Source organism: Emydura macquarii, unplaced genomic scaffold (genome assembly GCF_026122565.2).
Source record: "Emydura macquarii macquarii isolate MOO-44397 ecotype Brisbane River unplaced genomic scaffold, CSIRO-AGI_Emac_v2 contig_3692, whole genome shotgun sequence".
NCBI lineage: Eukaryota > Metazoa > Chordata > Testudines > Chelidae > Emydura > Emydura macquarii.
The window spans coordinates 1,749,738-1,772,507 of NW_027133829.1; the positions used below are offsets into that span (position 1 = coordinate 1,749,738).

The 22,770-nt window shown below is 41.2% G+C and overlaps 1 protein-coding gene across 9 annotated transcripts in view; it reads left to right on the plus strand.

Annotated features, from left to right (window-relative positions):
• The window catches only part of ABLIM1 (actin binding LIM protein 1), a 185,719-nt gene that overhangs the window by 127,160 nt on the left and 35,789 nt on the right, over nucleotides 1-22,770 (plus strand). For 7 of the 9 annotated variants that reach the window (XM_067536948.1, XM_067536949.1, XM_067536954.1 and 4 more), the window contains exons 9-11: nucleotides 3,440-3,502; nucleotides 12,621-12,698; nucleotides 15,939-16,094. In XM_067536948.1, the coding sequence (XP_067393049.1) occupies nucleotides 3,440-3,502; nucleotides 12,621-12,698; nucleotides 15,939-16,094 (297 nt within the window). Of the gene's footprint in view, nucleotides 1-3,439; nucleotides 3,503-7,569; nucleotides 7,618-12,620; nucleotides 12,699-15,938; nucleotides 16,095-22,770 lie in introns of all 9 variants that reach the window. The other 2 variants (XM_067536958.1, XM_067536953.1) reach the window with 2 other exon arrangements.

Genomic DNA, 22,770 nt, shown 5'->3' on the forward strand with positions numbered 1-22,770 from the left:
AACTGTACATTATTTGTACTATTGAGTCTGCAAAAAAACCCTACATAAATAAATTACCATGATTTGGAAAGGTACATGTGCATATTTATTTGTTTTTTCCTAAACTTAATTAAGTTTTGTAGGAAAGTTTGTCAGAGTGGCCACCAGCAAGATTTGGTGGCTGCATTCTGAGGCCGCCAAAAATTTGTTGAGAATCCCTGAGCTAGCAATTGTTATTACTGGGAGCCAATTCTGCTCTGATTTAAATACTGTAAATCAGGTATAAATCTAAATGTGTAGAAATACGCTGGGATCTGAGAGGAGAATCAGGCCCTCACTGTAGTGTATGGGTGACACAGTTACCTGGCTGGACTGATCATTGCAGATTCATACCATTTGGCGGCAAATGTCTGTAGAATTTATTTTACAGTTGTGGAAAGCGTGATTATTAAATAGCAGAGATGGTCAAAAAGTCTTCAAAGATTTTGAAAAATGTTTCTCAAAATTTGTAGTGCAATATTGTCACCATTTTCCTATCTGTATGAAGAGAGGGGCTGATTCAGCCTGGGAAATCTTGCAGCTCAGTAAGCATGCTGAATATTCTTTCAGGCCAGTGTTCTAGCCAGTGGCTTCTACCACGATGAATTATGTTATTTGTACAAGTACTGTTGTCCATGACCAGCATATCACAGCATCAGCCAATACCAATAATCTGACGCTGTGACATTAGTACTGTTGCAGGGTCAGTTGGAGAGAGAGAGATTGAGCCAGGTGGAGTGATAAGGAGCATTTATTCGGTTACAACTTCTAGTTCATTCGTTCCCCTTTGTCACGCGCGTCCAACAAAGTGAGCCCCGAGTTCACTACTTTACAACTTTTTATCCAAAATAATATGTAAATACACACACTTCTACAGTGCCCCATAAAACCCCTATTTGGTGATATAAATGGTTATAAAATTAATATTAATGGCTAGGGGAGGTATATAATTATATCTGCCCCTGTTTGTTAGTTCCCACGAAACTTGCGTAGCATATACTTTTATCTTAACAGCAGGAATGGCCATGAAGCCCCTTACCAAACTAGCAACAAGGGAAGAACTAGGGGGAGAGATCCCGAGCCTTCCCTAACAGACATGCTGCCTGGGAAAGAAGAGATAACACCCTTTAACCACATTCTTTGTCCAGGTGGTGAGGGGAGGAATGAGAGGGAACACATAGCCAACTCATAATATGGCCTTGTTATCATGGTACCAATTGGGTAGGTTTGCCCTGTCCTGGACACTGCTAGAAAGTTGCTTTAGTATGCTCCTTCCTTCCCTAACTTCAAGGCTAGAAAAGTGCTGTGGTTTGCACATGATCATTGCTTGTGTAATAGATGGCCTTTTCAGCCCAAGTCAGGGGTCCCGCGGAGGACAATTTGTGTCCAAAGCCTGGGCCCAACTCCCAGCCCCCCAGGAATGTGGCCCAGCGCTGACATCCTTTGTCCCTGTGCCCACAAGTAGGAGAGTCACTACTTTCAAGAGTAATGTAAGGATGTGACCAGGCCCCCGTAACAGTTTGCGTATTTTGATGCCTCCTCGTCTATAACTAGGTGGAGACATAGAATCATAGAGTTGGAAGGGACCTCAGGAGGTCATCTAGTCCAACCCCCTGCTCAAAGCAGGACTAACCTCAGCTATATCATCCCAGCCAGGGCTTTGTCAAGCCTCAGCTTAAAAACCTCTAAAGATGGAGATTCCACCACCTCTCTAGGTAACCCATTCCAGTGCTTCACCACCCTCCTAGTGAAAAACTTTTTCCTAATGTCCAACCTAGACCTCCCCCCTGCAACTTGAGACCATTGCTCCTCGTTCTGTCATCTGCCACCACCGAGAAGAGCCTAGCCCTGTCCTCCCTGGAACCCCCTTTCAGGTAAAGAGTGCTTTAAAACAGTTGGCCATTCTCTGATTAAGGAGCAGTGGGTTAAGCTGGTGAAGTGCTGAGTGGAAGCTGCTGAAGATTGTCAGGCTTTTAGGCTGATTTAGGACTTGTTGCTCATTCAGCTGTGTTGGATGTAAAACAGTGTCCTGGCAGTTATTGGGGGTGACACTGCTTGTGTTTATTGGTATGTGGCTGGTATAAAATATGTCCCTTTGTCACTGACCCAAAGGACTTTTTATTGTATCAAAGCATTTCTGACTACATCACTGCCATTGCAAATATGCTCCAAGATGACGTTTCAAACCTCATGGCTTATTTCCAGCCCTCATGGAAACTGCAGCTGTTCCTTCCAAATATCTTGTCTTTCTCTCTTATACATCCAATTTCACTCAGATAGTCTTACTTGAAATTGGTTTGTTAGAAATAATCAAACAGGTTGTCCTGGAGGTGGATCGGGGAGACGGAACCCTTTATTGCCTGCTCGTTCCACCTTGACGCAATGAGGGGGTTACTTTACAATTTTTTTTATCCATAACAGTATGTAAATGTATACATTTCTAGCAACTCCCCATAGACCCTTATTTGGTTACATTGACACCTATAAAATGAATATTAACAGCTACATAATGAATATAATTATACCAACCCCTGTTTGTTGTTTACAGGATTACCATACAGAGGTCAGGCACATCACCTTAAAACCTATAAATTTTACACGAACATTCTTTGAAGTAAAGGCATGCCAGGGGGAGAAGGAAGATAATACTTTTTTCCCACCGAAAGACCTTGCACAGAAATAGCGATAAACGTATCCCCTGCGCAGATGACCAGGAAGGGGGGAGAAGAGAGATAACAGACTCTAACTAAAATTCACACCAATTAACAGAAACAAAATTTGACCTTGCCTTGACTCCGTTCCCTGTAATTTAGGCCTGACTACTTGTCCAGCTTTTAACTCTTTACTCTCCTACACAGTTAAATTAACGGAGACATTCACACCTGTCCAGTGGAAGAGCACTGTCTGTGAGGTGGCAGATGCGAGTGCTTGTGACCTCTTAGTATTGGGCAGGCCCAGATTTTCTGGTGGTGTGGACTCTTTGCACAGCTGGATTTCCTTTCCCTTTAAAACCAAACTTATTGTTGAAGCGGCTTCAGAAGTCCTCAGCAAGCTCTGTTTTATTTCAGTGACTGAACTGGAATGCAAGTTAATCGGCACTTTCATTGGCCAAGATCTTAGGTGGAGTTCATAAAAACAATGGTTGCTTAAGACCTTTCCCCCCATTAGATTTTTGCACGGCGAGTTATGAAGCCAAAATAAGCAGGAATTTTTTTTTACAGTTGTTTGCCAGTGGCTGATTCTGCAGCCAACAGTACATGACATTGATGTTACATTGCGCACAGTTTACTCTCCAATTTAGTGAAAATAGGTATTAGTAAATTTGTTGCAAAAAACCTTGAACTCTTGATGTTTTTGTGCTGTTCTATAGCCAAGATAAATATTACATTTTTCATTCTTTCTCTCTTATATTTCATGGCAGCATTCCTCATCTGATTTCTTTTATCCAAAGAGTCTGGTTCTGCGCAGACCACGCTCTACAGAGGTTGGCTGTTGTGTTTTCATAAAATTGTTAATAACCTTCTTTATTGAGAAGATTTCCTTATTCTGCATTAGTGCCATCTGCTGCTGTTCTGCTGTTGCCGCTTATCTCACACAGCTTTCCTTGCTTTCACTCACCCTTGGGAGCACAAAAGCTTTGTCTTTTGCATCACAAAATGCATTGTTTGCTAATTCCCACTTCTACTTAATTTGTTTAATGTCATGATTCAGGTTTTTTTTTTTTTTTTAAAGCACACAAAAATAGCTTTTTGCTCTGTCACTGTTGTCATCCTTCAGTGGGTTATAGAAAGTGGTTGTTCTGGAATAGAAAATTACAGTGAAAATACACAAGATCTGATCATATGGAAGCTATCGTGCTTTTACAGAGCTCATTGGGGAAAATGGTGAACATTTTCATGAACCATGTTTAAGATTTTTCATGAAAAAAATGTCATTGAAATTTCCCATTTTGGAAGAGTGTTGACCAGCTCCAGCTGAATACTTGGACAGAGCTAAACTGGTCCTGGGGCGGGGAAATGTTTCTGCAGAATTAGACTTGATGCAGTCAGATATTAAAGGTTCTGATAGATCGTGATCTATAGAACAATTGCACTGGTCTGTTAGATTGAGGTCAAGACTTCTGAATGGCTGTACAAGCTGTCACTTTGCTTTGTGTGCATTAGATGGTAAGATTTCAGATCACAGTGGTGTTGAAACCCAGCTTTATTCCAAAACCCTAGGTTAAAAAAAATGAATCTTATCCAATGTATTAGAAAAACAGTAGAGGAAATAGGTGAGCGCTCATAGACCAAAATAGAGAGTCTCCTCCTCCCAGTGTAGAATGAATGGTATGTAGATAATTTAGGGTCAAATACTGCTCTCTGATTTGTGCAGGCATCCACCGAGTTGAAGTAAAAATCTGCCCTGATTTAAACTCTGATTGCCTAGGGTGTGATTCAAGGCAGAATTTAGCTCAGCATTCCCCTCCACATGCCAGATACAAAAGTAGTATTGTGACTGTTGCTGTGTATGGGTCTGTAGTGCAGTGGTTTTCGCCTCTGGCTCAGACGGAGGCCACACTGCATCACTGTGTGTGTCAGTTCACAGTCTGTTGGTAGGGGGAATTAGCAAATGGGCAGTTTATGGGCACTCTGGCCCTCAGGCAGGGCAAGCCAAATAAGCTGTCTATGGAGCTTGAGCCCTTAGCCCATGGGGGAGGAGGCAGCAGGGATAGAGGGACCCGGGACCACCCTGCTCCACCAAGTCCCAGCCCAGGGTCCTAACAGTGGTGATACCCTTCTGCCACTGGGTCATTGGGGCCTCAGCCGAAACATGCTGACACAACTGCCCACAGCAAGAACTGAGCAGTTCTCTGGGCTACTTCCTACCACAGTTCCGCTAGGGGTGCCGTTGTCCAGGGGTCCTCTGCCTCGTTGGGGTATTTGGCCACTGGCAGATTCAGCAGCTCCTCTCTGGCCTTGGTCTCCTCTGGGGCCAGGGGGGCACCTGGCTCAGTACAGAGCCAGAGGCTTGCAGCAAGCATGATACATCTCTCTCCTTCCCTAACTCTCCCACAACCGAGTTGGAAGCTGTGCCTTTTATACTTCCTGTCCTACCTCTCAGCTTCCGGTGGGCGGGACGGGCCTGGCCTGACTCCACCCACCCGGGCATAGACAGTGGCTCCTCCCCCTCTGGCTCGGAGGGAGGACACACCATGTCACTACAGGATCTTATTCTGTCCTTTCTCAGAAAAGTCAAATTTCCACAAAGTAAAAGGATAAAAATCTTGCCATCCACCATGATCTTGGCTAACTTTAGAAGTGGAGTGCAGAGTTTGGCCATTAACAATCACACCACAATCTGTTAAAAGGAGCATAGCATTGATGAGTGTGCCTCAAAAGGTTAGATCATGTGCTTGGGTCCCGATAAGCACACGCAAGTTTGGATTCTTAGTCTAAGCTTATACAAATCTCTCAAGTCTTCAAAGCAGAGCAGGAAATCTCTTGGGGGAAGGTATTGTGAGATCTCCAGTATTCCCTAGAGCTGGGCTTGAAGGCAGATTCTTCAGCTATATAGGTCTTACAGTCCTAGTACCGACAGAGACCTAGACGTCTAGAAACACGCACAAAAGAAAAAATGTATGTATAGAGTAAGTGGAATATTTCAGAATCTAGAGTGAGTGTAGTTTGGGTTTGATTCTAGCAATGGCCAATGATTCTCCAGTGAGGTTGCAGTTTTAAAATTTTATTTTCCAGTTTCTGGAACTCTTTTTGTAAATAGAACCTCTGGTTTTCTCAAAATAGTAGTTGGTTCAATCTTGTTAACGTGTGTGACTGATTAAACCAAACATACCTCAGCATAATGGGATGCATCTGTGACTTGCAGGAAATCAGGGCTTTAACAAGCTGAATGCTCAAGAAATACACAGGTATATGGTTTTGTATTCAGTGGTTGGAGGCAAACAAATCTGTGGATCTTCCAAGAATAAGTCACCCATGAGAAATAGGTGACGTTCTCTTAGCCAGAGGCAGAAGTGGATAGATATTACAACCATCTAGCTTGTGTCTGGATGAAACTTCATCCTGGAGTTCAGCAGAATTTTGCTTGCTGGGGACCTTGCCAACCGATGAGTTCCCCTCTTGGTCTGTAACAGTTCCAGTGCTAATGACAGTGACATATTACTGCTCTGACGACTTCAGATAACATGCATCCTGAATCTGATCTTGTGGCTCCCATTCACATGAGTAGTCCCATTGAAGCCAAAGGAACTTGTTACATGCATAAGGTGTGCAGGATCGTGGTGAGCCAAAAAAAAGCATGATATTATTTCACTGCTCCTCCGTGTTTCTGATGCAAACAGAACCCCGTGCCAGTCACTCTACATGTCAAATTGATTCAGTGATTTCATCATAAGCACTTATCTACTGCAGTAATGGGTATTACAGAAATCTAAACCAGATAGATATTTAGAACTTATGCCTTATAGTCACAAGTCTTTCATCTGATCATACATCCATAGGCTTGAGACCTAAACAGAAAGGTGCTAACTGATTACAAAATATATGAAGTTACCCAGCAACATTCAAGAATAAACTGGCTTACGGATGGGAAGTTTGTCATAAATTACATACATGCAGTAGGCATTTTAAAAACAACATTTACAATTTCTTAAGAAAAGTATATATGTTAACATTCTGTAAGAAGATAAAACCATGATGATAGACTCTAAAAACATTGTGTGAAATCCTGGCCTTGCTGAAGTCAATTGGAGTCAGGATTTTACCATTAATTTTCATTGTGCAAACTTAACACAGCTATTGGGGCAAACCTTCATTTGCATGAGTAGTTTTGTGGCATATCTTAAGTTTGGCGATGACTAGTACCCAATGACGTGTCCTGAAGACCAATTTCCTTCACTGCACTTTGTATTTAGGATGGAAAGAAGTTGCTCCTGTCTGTGAGCACATGGGTATGTGCATGTTTTTTAAAACTAAACCACCTATTAATAAAGCTGGTTTTTGACTGATAACTTACCTGAGTAAGATGAATGTGCATTGTAGATTTTTAGAAGAGAAAATAATTAAAGTCTCCACATAAATGCTTCTGGAAAGAAAAACTTGAAGCTGTGATTAATTGGCAAAATAATGAACATGCATAACGAATGTTGTAGGATTTTGTTTCTCAGTGGGTCACAAACATCATCATTATTATAATCTTTTATGCACTAAGAGCCTGATCTAAAGCCCACTGAAGTCAATATGAGTTTTTCCAGTGACTTTATTGGACTTTGGATCCAGACCCTAAGTAACTTTTCTCCTCTTAAAAATGTTAGTCAGTAAGACAAAGTAACTTATGTTGTACTAGAGGAACTATAAGTTACTTCTGTAACAAAATCCTGTTTGGCAAGTATAAGTGTTTGCAGAAAAAGCTAATTTCTAATGAAGTTTTATATATACATCTTTACCGCTCTTAAACTAGCCTCTGTAGCTAAGGAGCTTTTTGTTTTAACTGTATTAGCAATGTTATTGTTAAGTGACTGTGTAGAATGAAAAATTATCCCTTCTTCTGCAGCTGTTACCACCGCCATGCATAATGAACTCAATCAAAAAACTAAGGCAGGTACTGTAAACAACACTGGCAGTGTCTTTTATAACATAGTAGTGCATCCAGTCAGCCAGATGTTCATGGGATCACTTTTGATTTGGCTTGCTTGTCCCCATATCTTTCTATAGAGCATGACTCTGAACATCTGTAGCATAGAAAACACAGCCACCACATTGCGGCATTTGCGTGATGTGGATGGCTCTAGTGTTTGTTCGGATTTTTTAAATAACTTATCTTTTTAAATGATGTGTAGTGCATGATGGGATAAAAACTGAGGTAAATCAAGATGAGCCAGCCTATGTTACATGAACTGATATTAAGTAATAAATTGGTGTGTGTGTGTGTGTGTGTGTGTGTGTGTGTGTGTGTGTGTGTGTGTGTGTGTGTGTGTGTGTGTGTGTGTGTGTGTGTGTGTGTGTGTGTGTGTGTGTGAGGGGTGTGTGTGTGTGGATATGATAATCCAGAACTGAAATACACAATGACCCCAACAGAATCGCCATAAAAATAGAATGAATGACCTTTTGCATTGAAGGCATATGCATGCAGAGATGAAAAAGAAATAAAAATAGGAGATTGCTGAAGAGGAGGAAAATATGAAGACGTGATGCAGATGCTTTCCTTAAGATTTGATTCCATCATTTAGCTCCATTGATGATATGCACGAATTTCTGTTTGTTCCTAATGTATAATCTTAGATGTCCTGTATCCAGTAAAGAGGTCTCCAAGGTTTTGATGGGAGAGGGGCGGGAAGGAGGAGCGAGAGAGGAGATGTAGCGGTAGAGATGGCTCTTACTCTCTTAGAAAAAGAGGCTAAAGAGAGCACACTCTGAAAATAGCAGGAAGAGGAGTTTAATGGAAGTACTGAATGGTTCACTGCTTGACACTACTGTAAATGGAGGCCACTCCTAGGAGAGTCCCTAGTCAAATTCTGCAGAGACAAACTTGTATTCGTAACGTGCCAGAGTTGCTCCAAAAATGGGTGTAAATGGTCAGAGTAGCCTAGCTTGCACCCATCTGGCCATCACTGGGTTTGCAGAACAAGTGTAACGTGTGCTGAGAATTCAGACTGAGATTGTAGAAGGTACACCAACTAACAGCACGTGTAAAAGGAGGTCTCCCCTACTTCTGTTATATGCCAATTTCCATTAAAGTATGCAATAGGTGCTCATTTTGCATACCCACTAAAGGCTTAATCAGTGAGAGTTAATCAGTTTTGCTAATTTAATGTTTTCTGAACCACTCTCACCCAACTTGCAGAACAGAATTTGCACTACAGAATTTGACCCAAATTGTTTTGACACCTTGTATAGGTATGTCAAGTCACAAAGGGGGGTTAGTTACTCGGATAATATCTAGGGGATTGTCTATACTCCGGGAATTAAAGTGCTTTAATTCACTTCAAAAGTGAATTAAGATAAACTGAATTAAAGCCACTTTAATTCTGAATCAGAGCATCTCTAGAGGGGTTTAATGGGTTTAACCAATCCACTTTAAAAGCTAATTTGGATAAACTTTCATGAATGTCACTGTGTAGGCAAGCCCTGAGATGTATATTGTGTAAGAGTGGGTCAGAAAACACATGAAATTAGTAAAGCAGAGTAGACAAACCCTAGGATATATGCCCAATATGCTACATTAAGAAGCATGCCCCTAGAAGTGCCGCAGTATCATTCATAGACGGATAGTCAGGAGCTAGTGTAGGTCTGGTAAGGAAGCAGCATGCATGGATTTGACTAGAGAGCAGCTGTCTAGAAGGTGTAGGAAATGTAGGAAATGTTTAGGAAACAGTAGGAGAGACTACAATTGAAATTCATCCTGTGTAACTTTAAACAGGAGAAAAAGGCAAGAGAGGCCAGTGTGGCTGAGGAGGGATGGGGGGGGGGGGGGAGGGAGTGTACTTAAAACTGGGGGGAAATCTGTCTCTTAGGAGGAGAGTTGTAAAACGGAGCAAGACACAGGATGGAGACAACTAAAGAAATCCCTATGCTGCTGACCATTGAGTTTTCAGAAATGTTTTGACTAAGCTCCTCAGGGCAGGGATTGCCTTTGTGTTCTGTGTTTGTACAGCGCCTAGCACAATAAGGTCCTTGTCTATGAATGAGGTCCCTAGTGCTAGAACAATGTAAGTAATTAATAATAGTAGCTAAAGAGAGCGGGTCTTCGCAGAGCTTTGCAGTAGATTGAATGTGAAACTGGTGCACTCAGAAGGAGACCTGTAACAAAAGATTGGGTACAAGGAATGGTAGATTTGGCAAACAGCCATTTACTATTAGTCAAATTGATGGGAAACTAATAAGCATGCAAAAATCTGATTGGATCCAAGAGCAGCAGAAAGGGAGAACTGAGGAAAAGGAGAGCGAGTCCCTAATCCTGCCAATGCTTATGAGCGTGATTAATTTTAGGCACTGGATTACTCCCATTGACTTCATTGCAGCAACTCCTGTGCTTAAAGTTAAGCACATGTGTAACTGTTTGCAGGACTGAGGCCTAAGCTTGGAAAGCAGGCTGCACTAACTAGATTAGTGTGAAAGAATACAGGGGAGCAATTTGCTGAATAGGACAGGTGAATTAGCATAAGGCAAATTAGCAGAACACAGAACGTATTTTTAGGGACCAAACAGGGAGGTGAGACTGCAAGAGAATAACCCTGGTGGGCCAAGTGGCTGTTTCCTGGCAACTTCTGATTTCCTCAAGTAATTATTAAAGGCTCTTTTCCTTGATGTACAAACTTCTGTCTGTCTCTTACATTCCAAAGAGTGTATGGGGATAGAGAGAGAGGAACAGAGAAGACTGTAGTTTCTCTGAAAGCTCACAATCTGTTTGTACTTATTAGAAAAAATAAATCAAAAAGACAAATCTTTGGCCAAAATCAGAAGGTGAGTAATGAGAAAGATGCCCTGAATTGCAGCTTGGCTATTTAATCTTGTTCCTAATACTTTGTAATAAAAACAATTGTTTACCATGGCAACTGCAACAACTTGCTACATGTGACCTTATGAGTCCATTTAGGCAGCAGTAAGAAATATCAGAGAGTTGAGAAACATTCTGTTCTCTTTATTAACAGCCTGATGTGATTTTTTCCCCAGTTTAATTTTTTTTTCTAATGTAAATAATTTTTCCCTTAGTTACATTATGGAAGGAGCACAAGGGCAGCTGGGGCATCTTGCAAACTTCTGTGCTCTCTTCCTGCAATATGGGATTTTGTAGCTACTGAGAAGGTCCAAGGTCCAGCTGAGAAAATATGCTCAGACAGAGAGGTATCCCTCAGTGTCTACATCTGCTCTCCCTTGTAGTCTGCTGCATTTGATCTAATTCCTTAATTTTCTTGGTACCTATTTCAAGTCCTTGATTCCCCCAGGAAATGCATGTGTTTCTTTGATGGGATTCATAAAATGCATCTCAAATCAGGTATGAAAGAATCCTGCACATAGCTGAGGAATACTCTCTTTTGAGCATGTTTTTTTAATGTTTCCCCGTTAGCTTGCTGACTGTGAAGTAAAATCTAAAAGGACCCTGGGAGAGTGGCTGCTACTCAGCTGAAGGCCCCTTTCAGGAAATATCTGCTGAGAGATAAGAAAGTCCCACTAGCCTAGTTGTGTTCTCTGCAGATATTTCCTGAATGAGATCTGTGAGCCAGACTGTCAGGTTTTGTTTTTCTCTCCAGTGTGCAATCACTGCTCCTTTGGTTCTGTGTCACAAGCCAACAAGTGACAGGAATAAGTTTACCAAGAGTTTAATTGTTCAGTGGCAGAGTAATATAGCCCACTGAACTCAACCCATCAGAATCACCCGCCAGCAGCCAGTAAATTGCTTTGTGCTTTAGGAAGCTTCTTTACTTTGCATCTGTTTTGAGAATATTGGTTTGTTGATTTTTGATTTTTCAGGAGGCAGCAATGTGGGCTTTGATTTCTTCAGAGACATTTTGGGCCTAATCTGGAGCCCGTTAAAGTCAGTGGAGTATTTCCGTTGTCTTCAATGGGCTTTGGATCCGGCTCCTTGTATGTTATTCTTTAGGTCAGGACAGCTTACTCTAGCACCTTTTAACAATATGTGTACTGCTTGGTAGATTTTAGGAGGAATTATCATACATTGAAGAGCACTGGTAGCTTTTTTTAGAATAGGTTCATTGAAAAGGAGACCAGGGAGATTTTTGATTGAATAAATGGGTTTCTGATTAATGGAGATTTGAACTCAGACCTCGGAGACCTAATGATACTGAATGAATTTCTTTCTTTACCCACACCACCCTACATGTAGGCAATATCACTTGGATAGTGATGAAGGACCAGAAGATGCCATCCAATTTATAACTGCACTTTCTTTGTACTGGTTTAAGTAACTGCATAGGATTCAAGTTGCAATGGAGTGTCATTAAACATCACAGGCATCGTAGAGTCGAATTTCAGCCTGAATTTTACCTGCAACTATGGCACCTAGATTGTGTCACAGGGATTGTGAACCATTCCAAGGGAGAGAGTTTTCTGTCCCTCTACAGACAGGTGTTGGGCCCAATTCTGCACTCATTTACTTTGATGTAGTTCCTACATTTGATGTAGTTCCTACATTTACTTTGATGTAGTTTGATGTAGCAGGCTGTGCCTGCTGTTCAACCGATTTGCATACTGCAGGATTGGAATCTTGCTCTGCACCGGTGGAACTGAGAGAGCTTTGGCTATTTGTCAAATAATGCTTTCCAATAGGGACATTGACAAGAATATCCTGGAGTGCTCCTACAGTGCCTCTGTGAGATGCTCTCTTTTTGTTCATTATCGTTGTCCATCTTTCTTTTTCACAGTATGCCTTAGGAAACTCCCTTTTCCTACACACAAATCCCCCAAAGAGAAACCACGCCTGCATCACAAGATTGTGAAATTTGCTGGAATGATGGAGTTTGCATTTACATTATTCAACTTTAATTCATTTGAAGACAAATGAATCTTTCTGCTTTTTAATAATACTGTAAGCTTTTGTGGTTATAGCTGCACAGGTCGCTTACAAGTGAACCATTTGTTTTACAGCCTACAAGAACATCATCTGAAAGCATTTATTCCAGACCAGGTTCCAGTATTCCTGGCTCACCAGGCCATACTATCTATGTAAGTATAAATTTCCTATTAGTAAGTCGTTGCTCCCTTGATTATGAGAGAGGAGTATTTGAAAATCCCGTCCCCTAAGGGTTTTGGAAGTCTAGTTCCCATTGAAACTAATGGGAATTGGATGCCCAAGTCCTGTAGGCATCATTACAAACCTCAGACAGAATGTTTGCCTAGCAAATCTGTTGTAAGCTACACTGTGCTGAAGTTGTTACCCTAGGGTTAACACAACTGTCAGGAGTAGTAAATGGTGTACCAGATTGCTTTGTGAAAAACTGACAAATTCAGAGCTTTATTCCCTCTCTAGTAGGTATTTAAAAAAAAGAAAGAGTGGGGAGGGCAGAGAGGGCTAAGAATCTCAGAGCAGCTATTGTATAACTGAGTATTGTGTATGTGCGCTACTCCCTCTACTGGACTGCTCAGCACTGTGTGTCATGAGCCCTCTGCTGCTAGAGTAACCCACGCTAGGAAAATCTTTGTCTTCCCTCTGGCACACATAAGATGTTTATAGGTGTGCTGCTGCTTCCACCTAAGGAATTTCTTTTGCTTAAGTGCTTTTAGTGCTGAAGGTCTCAGCGTCAAACCTCACTGGAAACCTAAGCAAGTTCATTCATACATGATGGCAATTCACCTTTTAGCTTCAATGAGAGGGGCCTGTGCTGCTGGAATAAGACAATTTGGAGGAAAGGGCCGTGTCTATGGAAATGAGGTGAACCCTGCACATTCTCCAAGTTTATAGCTAGCTCCTGATTGCTTACATATCCACTAATACGCTCATAGCAACAAAAGGCTTTGGACTTCTGCCGACAGTCGGTCAGTGCTGCGGAGAGCAACTTGGCTTTCTCAGTGTTGTATAGTAACTTTCTTTGCTGAACTTTGCCATTTCTCTGACGTTTCCTGTATCTTGGGCTTGTCTACACTAGAAAGCTTTGCCACTTTATATATACCAATATAGTTAAAGCAGGAACCCCTCCTCCCTGGGTGCAGTCACACCAGTAGAGAAGTGCTTATACCAGTATCGCTTATTCTGGTTAGGAAGTGAAATAAGCCATACTGGTAGAAGGCATTGTTGTTCTGGTATAACTGTGTCCACACTAGGGGTTGTGTATGTAGAAAGCTACTGTACATCTCAGCATGCATATTGCCCTAAATCCTGGTGCTCCTAGAGGTTCTACTATGCTCAATAAAGCTTTGCCACTAGAACAGAGATTTTGATCCCAGGGGAAAGATTTCTTGTCAAAAAGTGTTGAGCATCTGTGGGGCCATCTTCTAGAATTTTTGCTAAGCTACTTTATTTTGATGGGTTTTGTATTCACAGAATAGTATGAGTGCCCTGTAACCCCTTCCTGAAGGACCATTTTTCTTCAGGTTTTTAGATGATACATACTTCTGCCGATGGATCCTTTTGTTCCCATGAGGATCCCGTAGTATCCAAAAAATTAGTGAGAGAAAATCCCTATTAAGTCATCATCAAAGTAGGAATGTCACAATATTTTTAAATCTTTCTCTCTTTTTATTTCTTTCTTAACTAGAACATACCCGGTATCTGAAATCAACAGATATCCACTTCTTTCTTTTCCTGGCTAGAGAAGTCCTCACATCCAAAAGGGATTATCTTCTTAATCTATGCTATTCAAATTCCAAGTGGGTGTCAAAGGGATATCTAGGGGAATAACAGAGTGCATGCTTGTATTTTCAGACATACAGGGCAGAGATCTACTGGTGGCATGCATGGTATTTGGAAAAAACTAACTAATGGGTCCAATCTCGTGTCCACTCAAGACAGTGCTAGCTTTGCCATGCACTTTATTGCAGAAGGAGCAGCCAGTAAATTATACCTGTGTCACATTGCTGATTGGAGACCATCGAGTAAAATTGGGAGTTTTGCCAGCATGTTGACAAGTGCAGCTTCATAGCCTTAGGCCAGCTTATGAAACTCGCTCATTCTTATCTGCAGTCTTAAGCCAACTCAGTGTTACTGCCCTACATTGGTATAAAAATGTTGAACTTCCACTGGGTTAATAAACTCACTAATGAGAGAGAGAGAGCGTGCTAAAGTTGCTTAGGTCACTTTTGTTACAGTCAGGTAATTTTTGGAAAAACTATTCTTTAACCTCTTCAAGTGTTTTTTAAAAACAAAATAATTTTGAAACGCAGCTTTTTGTGAGCTCTAACTCAAGGGATTGCATGGGAACCACCATGCCAAATGGACTATAGTGAGATGGGTGGCTAAATGCTATACTGATCTGAAAACTTAGGTGTCAGTCTTAACATGGGTGGAAATGAATATAAGAAGAAACTGACCAACCTAGTTTCACTGTTCAGCTTAGTGAAATGCAAAAGGTAAACACACAGCATAAGAGATGAAAAAGAAATGAGATGTTTCAAGCTCATTCAGTTTCAATAATCCAATGTGTTTCCATAATTCAGGCAAGAACTTGTAATGGTTTTTTAAAAAACTCAACACTTTCCTTTTAACCAAGGAACTATAAAAACAAATGACAGCTTTTCTTTTTCTTTTTGATGTATCTCCTTACAGCGCTTTCTTCTTCACGTTAGTGAGTGAGCAGCAATCTTTGGGGCTTATTTCCAAAGCTAGCCGTCCAGGTGCAAACTAACCATGAAATGACACTGTGGAATGGATGTCAAAGTGTTTGTCTTAGCCAGGCTCGCAGTTACTATGGTGATGGGTGCCAAATGAAATTGGAGATAGATGGAGATAGTTCTGAAGATACCAGGCCCCATTTTGTTGCTATGCTTTGCAAGCTGAAGTCTTATTTGCCTTCTGTTTCAGTTTTCATTAGGATGTTCTTTCCTCTAATGTAATGAAGGTGGGAGGTGGCTTTCTATCTTCAGGAAGCTGTATGCAGTCCTTTCAATGTCTATGTGAGCTAGGAAGCTGGTATTGTTTATCCACATTTTGCAGGTGGGGAAAAGCCAAAGCAGAGAGTTGAAGTGACTTGCCCAAGGCCATTCAGTGAGTCATTTGCAGAGCTGGGTTTTCGAACTGAGGACTAGGAACCATGAGCTCCTATGTTCAGTCTGTTTAGACCATGCTCTATTAAAGAGGAGGCATAATAGTGAAGAACAGTAAGTTAGTCACTGCGTACATTAATGGAGTGGCAATAAAAGTTTTCTTTAAGTGCATTGTGAAAGCAAATACCTCCAAAGCATGAATTGTGTAAAATAGAAATTGCTAGTGCGTTTCTGTGTGTTAATTTATCTTCTGTCTTTGACCTTCAGGCAAAAGTAGACAATGAGATCCTTGATTACAAGGATTTAGCAGCTATTCCCAAAGTCAAGGCCATTTATGACATTGAACGTCCAGACCTAATTACTTATGAGCCATTCTACACTTCCACCTACGAGGACAGACAGGAGAGACAGAGTCTTGGAGAGGTAATGACTTCATGAGCGACCCGTTCTGTTATACGCTATCACTCAAAGCCAGCTATGCTTCTATCCTCTTCTGAAACCGTTTGTAACTGACTCTATTTAATGCTGTTGTTGCTGCAGTTCAGTCCAAGTGCTTGCATCTATCTGGTCTGTGTATAAAGGAAGGAATGGTGGTGATGACTCATACCTCATGTCTCATCGTGTGGCCAGCTGCAGAAATAAGTGCATGGCTGCTCTGTATTTCTTACCTTCAATTAACACCAGCAACTAACCTGGGATGGTGAGGGGTGGTTCTTCCTCCATATATATTCATAATTCACATTAACTATTTGATGGCTGCTTCCAAGCTCAGTGCATGAGGCAAACACAAGTCTGGTGCTGTCTCATGTACCAAGTATGTCACTTTAAAGCACTAATGTTCCCCCTGGATCGCCAGGATTCCAAATGAATGTCATAACATCGTGTGGCAACGAAAGGGTTAACAGCACTGGGACTTTGACACACACATCTCATGGGGAAATATAGGCCCAAAGCATTTTTCCAGATGTGGGTTAGATGCAAATGAGGTGCTAATCATTCACATAGAAGTATCCAGGAAGGTGTGTTGGCTTGCTCCATAGAAGCAGTTGCTTTCTGCTTTGATTGCTGTATCTGCCATTTGATAAGAAGCCTTATATCCTGCATCTATAAGAATAGGCATCTTAAAGTTGTGCTTTAAACAGCATGGTCAGGTTAAATAGTCAGGTTGCAGGTTTTTCCTCTGTTCCTCCAAGAGATCTTCCCTGCTCATAATGGCGCATTGGTGCTATTGCCATCCCTCGTCCCAATACGTTTGATTCTAAGCAGATTGGTCATTTCATGCCTTCTGAGGAAGTAAAAGGCCCTTTTGGAAATGAAGATCTAAACAGACAGTGGGCCCAGATCTGCTCAGTTCCACCCAGGCAATCCCTATGGCTCCCCACTGGGTGTAACTGACAACAGAATTTGGCCTGTTGTTTCTGACAGCCTCAGAGCCTTAGGAGGAACTAGCCTTCCACAGTCAAGCAAATTGTGTGTGCGCTTGGCATAATGGCTACCACCTCCCACTGCAATTTTCTTGTCAACCCTTGGCAGAACATCTGCTTTTTCCTTCTCTAACAATATGGAGGAAATGAGCCTGAACTGAACTGAACCTTATTGTGTGAAAAAGCGGATGGGAGTGGAAAGAAGACAACTTAAATAATTCATGTTGGGGGAGACTTTCAGAGGTGCTAGTGGCATTTAGGCATCCAACTCTTAGAAAATCTCCCCCATTAGCAAATCAGTCTGCCTCTCAGTGAATGGGATAGCTGGAACATGCTGGCCATTATCACTAAGACCCTAGTTTTCACACCGTTGTATTTATCGTTTGTATAGTTCACTGGGGCTGTTCTCTTAATATGTATGTACCATTAAAACTACAACACTGGTTGAGAGTGCAGGGTATTGGACAGCTCAGGAACTTGGTAATGAGTTACAGAGCCTTGCACTTCTAGTTCAAGTCGGTGGTGAGTTTGACTGATGGCTAATTGGAGGTCTGTGTGAAATGAATTGGTGGTTTCTTTCCAGTCCCCCTTGAAAAAGCCACCATCAGAATCAACACCACTTTGCTCCCTGTTGGCCACAGAAGAGAGACCTGAATGGACTAAGGAAAATGAAGTACCCTCTCCCCTTGCAGGTGGTGACATCAGGTCACCTTTGATGCTCTTCGACAAAACGGCATACCGGAAGCTTGTTTGCAGCTGCCACTATGGTACCTGCTCTGTGGACAAATAAGAGGCTTCAGAGAAGTCTTTTTAATCCAGTGCTTTTCAGCAGCACTAAATTTACTTAATTTTTTTAAAAAGAAAAGTAATATAAAGAATACAGAAATAGGCAGCTTTGCCTAGTGGCTAGAGTACTGGACTGGGAGTCAGGAGAATTGGGTTCTGCCACTGATTTTTGTGTGACCTTGGGCAAATTGCTTCATTCTTTGTGCCTCTGTTTCTTCTCCCAGCCCTTCTCTATTTAGATTGTACGAGCCTTCTCTTGCTATGTGTTAGAACAGTGTTAAACACCATAAGACCCCAATCTTGGCTGGGGCTTCTAGGTAGTAGTGTTAAATAAATCACTATCATTAAGAAATAAGAGAAGGTACATACAGGCATGGAAAGGAATTGCACTCTGTATGGAAAAAAAGGCATTTACACTCTATATGTAAACTCATTATACATATTTCCAATCAATCATATCCCTCTTAGTGGAGTGTTTGCATAGGATTTGTGTCCATTTTAGTCATCAGTAAATGTGAACAAAGATTGTTTAGCATATAAATCAATCTTTCAATTAATGAACTTAGTTAAAATGTCATTGTAAACCAGCCATATAGTCTAGTGTACTGGCTTTTACTCACTCAGGGCTAATGACTGTGGTGCTTAATTGAGTACACCTCCCATCGACTTCAATTAGAATTGTCCTCAATTAACAACGGCAGCATTTAGCCCTAAGAAAAAAATTATTTCCATTGGTACATCAGTGACATGTCCTTAAACGAAGGTTTGGCAAACATTACGCTCCCAAGATGTGTGTCATCACATTGCACAGGTAAAACCCCATTTGCCATTCAGCTCTATATGCTGTGGGCACAGTAAATATTTTCTGAGACATCTTCTGGGTAGTGAGAATACATTCATCAACACTCTGGATTTTGAGGTAGACACGAACAACCAAAATCTTGATAAATATTTATCACATAGAATAACTAATTAAATGAAACATGCTGCTAAATTGACTTTAGGATTTAGGTGTGATTAATACATGTTTACATTGACATCCACACTCAATTAAAACTGTTTACTGAAGTGATCTCGATAAACACTTTGCTTCCTGGATACATCATATGCCATATTACTTACTATTTATATTCCTATGGTGTTGCCAACAGTAAAAAGAGAAACCATGAGAGGTGGGTTGTGACAATCATGAATGCAGCATTAAAGCTCAGCCTTAAAAAAACAAAAAGGAACTCAATGGCAATTTCTCCAAATCATAACAGTCTATTAAAGAGTCTTTTAGCTAAGTTCCCTTCTTTTGCTGCCTGATGACTTTCCGTGTTGATATTAAAGGTCCATGTGATAGCCTTTCAAGAAGCCATTGCATCTGCTCACAAATAACGCCTCAGGTTTCTGTGTACAATGCTTACAGGTAAGCTGCTCTGATTTTGCACCCCTGAAGTTAATGGGTGTTTTGCCATTGGTGTCAGTGCAGTGAGGATCAAGGCCTATATAGGGCCATATTCTTAAGCTCTCAGTTCCCATCTAGGTACCTAAAGAAGTGGCCATATTTCCAAAAGAGCACAGTGTGTTGGGTGCAAAGCTCTCTTGAAAGTCTCACCTGTAGTGGCTGCCACATTTGCCCTCAGTCACTGCGTTACCGCTATCTAAAGCCTCGCCATCACTGGATCTGTGCATGGCACCATTGTGAAACCTGAGTGATTGCCATGGTCCCTGTATAACTTATTAGTTTTCTTGCCTCTGGGATGTGTGTATTTGGAGTGTGCATTGCACGTTGGCTGTCCAGTTAAGCAACTGTCTGTCCTAATATACGACATAGGGGATAAATCAGTTCCCTGGGCGCACTCCTGATTTGCTATGCCCCCTTCTGTCATTTGTTGCATGTGACTTTGAACCTGACATTATAAAAATGAAATATGATAGACTTGCATTAATCTTCCATTGGTTTTGCCACAATTCTTATGAAGGGCTGTATTTTTTTTCAACATCCCTTCGATACAATTGAATTCAAAATAAAATCATTTGCTACAATCCCCTCAGACAAGAGGGGTTCTCTTATGGAAAACTCCGGTGGGGGTTATAGCTGTGCTGGTTTAAGGTTAAAAAAAAAGTTTTGCAGAGTGCTGCAACCAAAATCTCCTATTGGGCACTTACCCATGAATGTTTCACAGGATAATACAAAGTCTTGTTCACTTGTATTTCTTTTATGTAGCAAACATTGTTCAGGCAGCGCCATCACCTCTTAAAAGTTCTCGGGGGTCTGCTAGCTCCTCACTGTGCATGCAGCTCCAGTTAGAGTCCTGTGCATCCAGACAGGCTAGTGGAGGGGAGCTCTGAGGTATTTTTCATCCATCCCTCATGCTACTTGGCAATTAAACTTGATCAGACTGAATTCTTCTCCCCTCTTAGTTGTACAGAAACACCATCAAAATGAATAGCGCCAAATTGTGAGTCGCCTCAGAGAAGCTGCAGCAAGCAGGACAGAGCACAAGGAGCTTTTTCTCTTGCACAAGGTTCAGGCACCAGTATGTTAGCAGCCCCAGCCCCGGGCGATACAAATCTGCCTCTCCCCCTGTACAGACTGTGAAGCTGGCTAGGTGCAGCCTACTCTGAATTTTGGGTCCCTTTTATCAGGCAGAAATGCTGTATAAAAGCAAATCAGATGAAAAGGTGCTTCAGCGGTCCCTGGGCAGTTGTTCTGTCCCTTGTTTTCCTCTTCTTTATGGTTCCAGGTACAAAGGGGAACAATATAGGGTAGCTTTAGAATTTATTCCTTTTAATCAGTAAAAAAAAAAATGGCTAGGATAGTCTCTCTGTAATCTATTCGGTTTGTTCCTTGGGAATTCCATGCACTGTCTTCAAAAGCATACAGTGAAAAAGTTTTCGCATAGCGCCATCTAGTGGAGGCCGACAAGCTGGTAGTTTAGTTACAATGACTATGGGAGATAGTTGGGAAGTCAGGATATGAAGTATTGTGGGTATTAACTTGTTAACATAATAGATATACATGAAGGAGGAAATCATTTTGTAATATGCAATGGTATTAGAAAGGTTTGTTGTTTGGGGGCTATAAATATACATCTGGGCTGACCTTTGACGCGGTTTATAAGTGTTCCCAAATGTTCATGCTATACAATCTCCCCAAGTCTGCAGTTTCTGTCCCATCATAGTGCCCTGATCGGTGTGGGAGTTGGGTCTCTTGGCTTTTGGAGCATTAATTATTGTGGGAGGTTGCTTTTCATCAGAATTCCCTTTATTTCAAGAGACTATCACGGAAGGATCCTGACCACCTACTGCTGCTTATGTCGCCGCTGTTGTAAACTGCAGTACCTTTTTTCTTTAATTTGTTTACTGCTTTAATAAAGACCAACCCAACAGTTCTGAAGCAGAGAGAATTCTCGCTGAAGTCAATGGTAGTTTTGCTGATATCAGGACTACAGGATCAACCCCAGAAATGCTAACACTACTATTACCCTGGCAGTAAAATGACCCATGTAAATGTGGTCTAACTGTGGTACGTGATGATCTAGCAAAACATTTGCTTTATGTAACTTTAAGCATCTGAGTAGCCCTATTGATTTCAAGGAACTATAGGTGAAATCCTGGCCTTATTGAAATCAATGGGAGCTCTGCCATTGACTTCAGTGGCGACAGGATTTCATCTCAACTGCTTTTTTTAAATCAGGTTAGTTTTGAAATCCTCAATTTCCATTTTCACCAGTTTACTCCCCTGGATGTTTTGCTTCCAGATATACCTCTTGGTATGTTTTAGACTGATTTTGTTAAAAACTTCTGTGTTAACTTTTTTAAGAGCCCATTTAATGTTCTCACAGATGACGATGAACCAAACTTTTCTTCACAGACTCAGAGTTCCAGATGTGGCGGTTCACCTGTGCATTATGAAACAATAAATCGACAGCAGTGTGTGCTCCCCCCTTCCCAAAAACCATAGAAATAATGGTGGAACTATTTGCCCAGTGTTGCTGCATGTAGAGTAGAATTACATTTAATGTTGATCAAAGAAAGTCACTTTTCTCAGCCTTACAATCATGCCACTGTAATTTACAGTAGGAACTTGCTAATTCACAGTAACATCTAGGAGATCCGGTACAGAATATAGAATGTTGTGTGTTCACAAGTAAATGAATAAAGTCGGTATAAAAAACCCAGGGATAATGCATCACATAATGTGTTTTGTTCAGTTATATTGATAGTTGTTTGGTGCTAATTAGTTATTTTACTAGTTAATAATATACTGCTCAATGGTCCATACTATAATTTGTAAAAGTATTGGAATCTTTACAGCTCCTGCTATTAAATCTGTGCTAAGATGGTGGTTTGGTTTGGTTTGGTGTGTGGATTAGTGAAATGCAAATTTAGAAGGGTTCTTCTGTGATAAAAATCCAGAGAAGTGGTCTTATAAAACCATGTGATAAATTGCCCATAATGAAATGTCATGCACTCAAGCCAAAACAAGTCACACATGTAGTGACACCAACCCCTTTGGAGCTTACACCATTAGAGCAGGGAGTGTGTAGGAGGTGGCTTTATTGAACTTCATAATCTCATTGTCTCACTGTTCAGCTGTTGTGCGTGTAGGCCTGAGGGACTCACATGCACACTTGTCTTCAGCGATTCTGCATACATTTCATACTGCTACCATGGTACGTTGTTATGATAGATAAGCCAGAACCAGCAATTTTATTGCTGAGACACAATCTTATGGGCTGCAGAGTTTTGCAATAACTATATTATTTAAAAGCATCACCTCCCCTGAGTTTACTATGGTAGTTAGTAATACTAATGTTTAGTACATATGAGAAACATTTTATATTCTAATCTTTAGGAGAGAAGAGATTGTCTTGTGATGAAAGGCAATGACTGGGAAT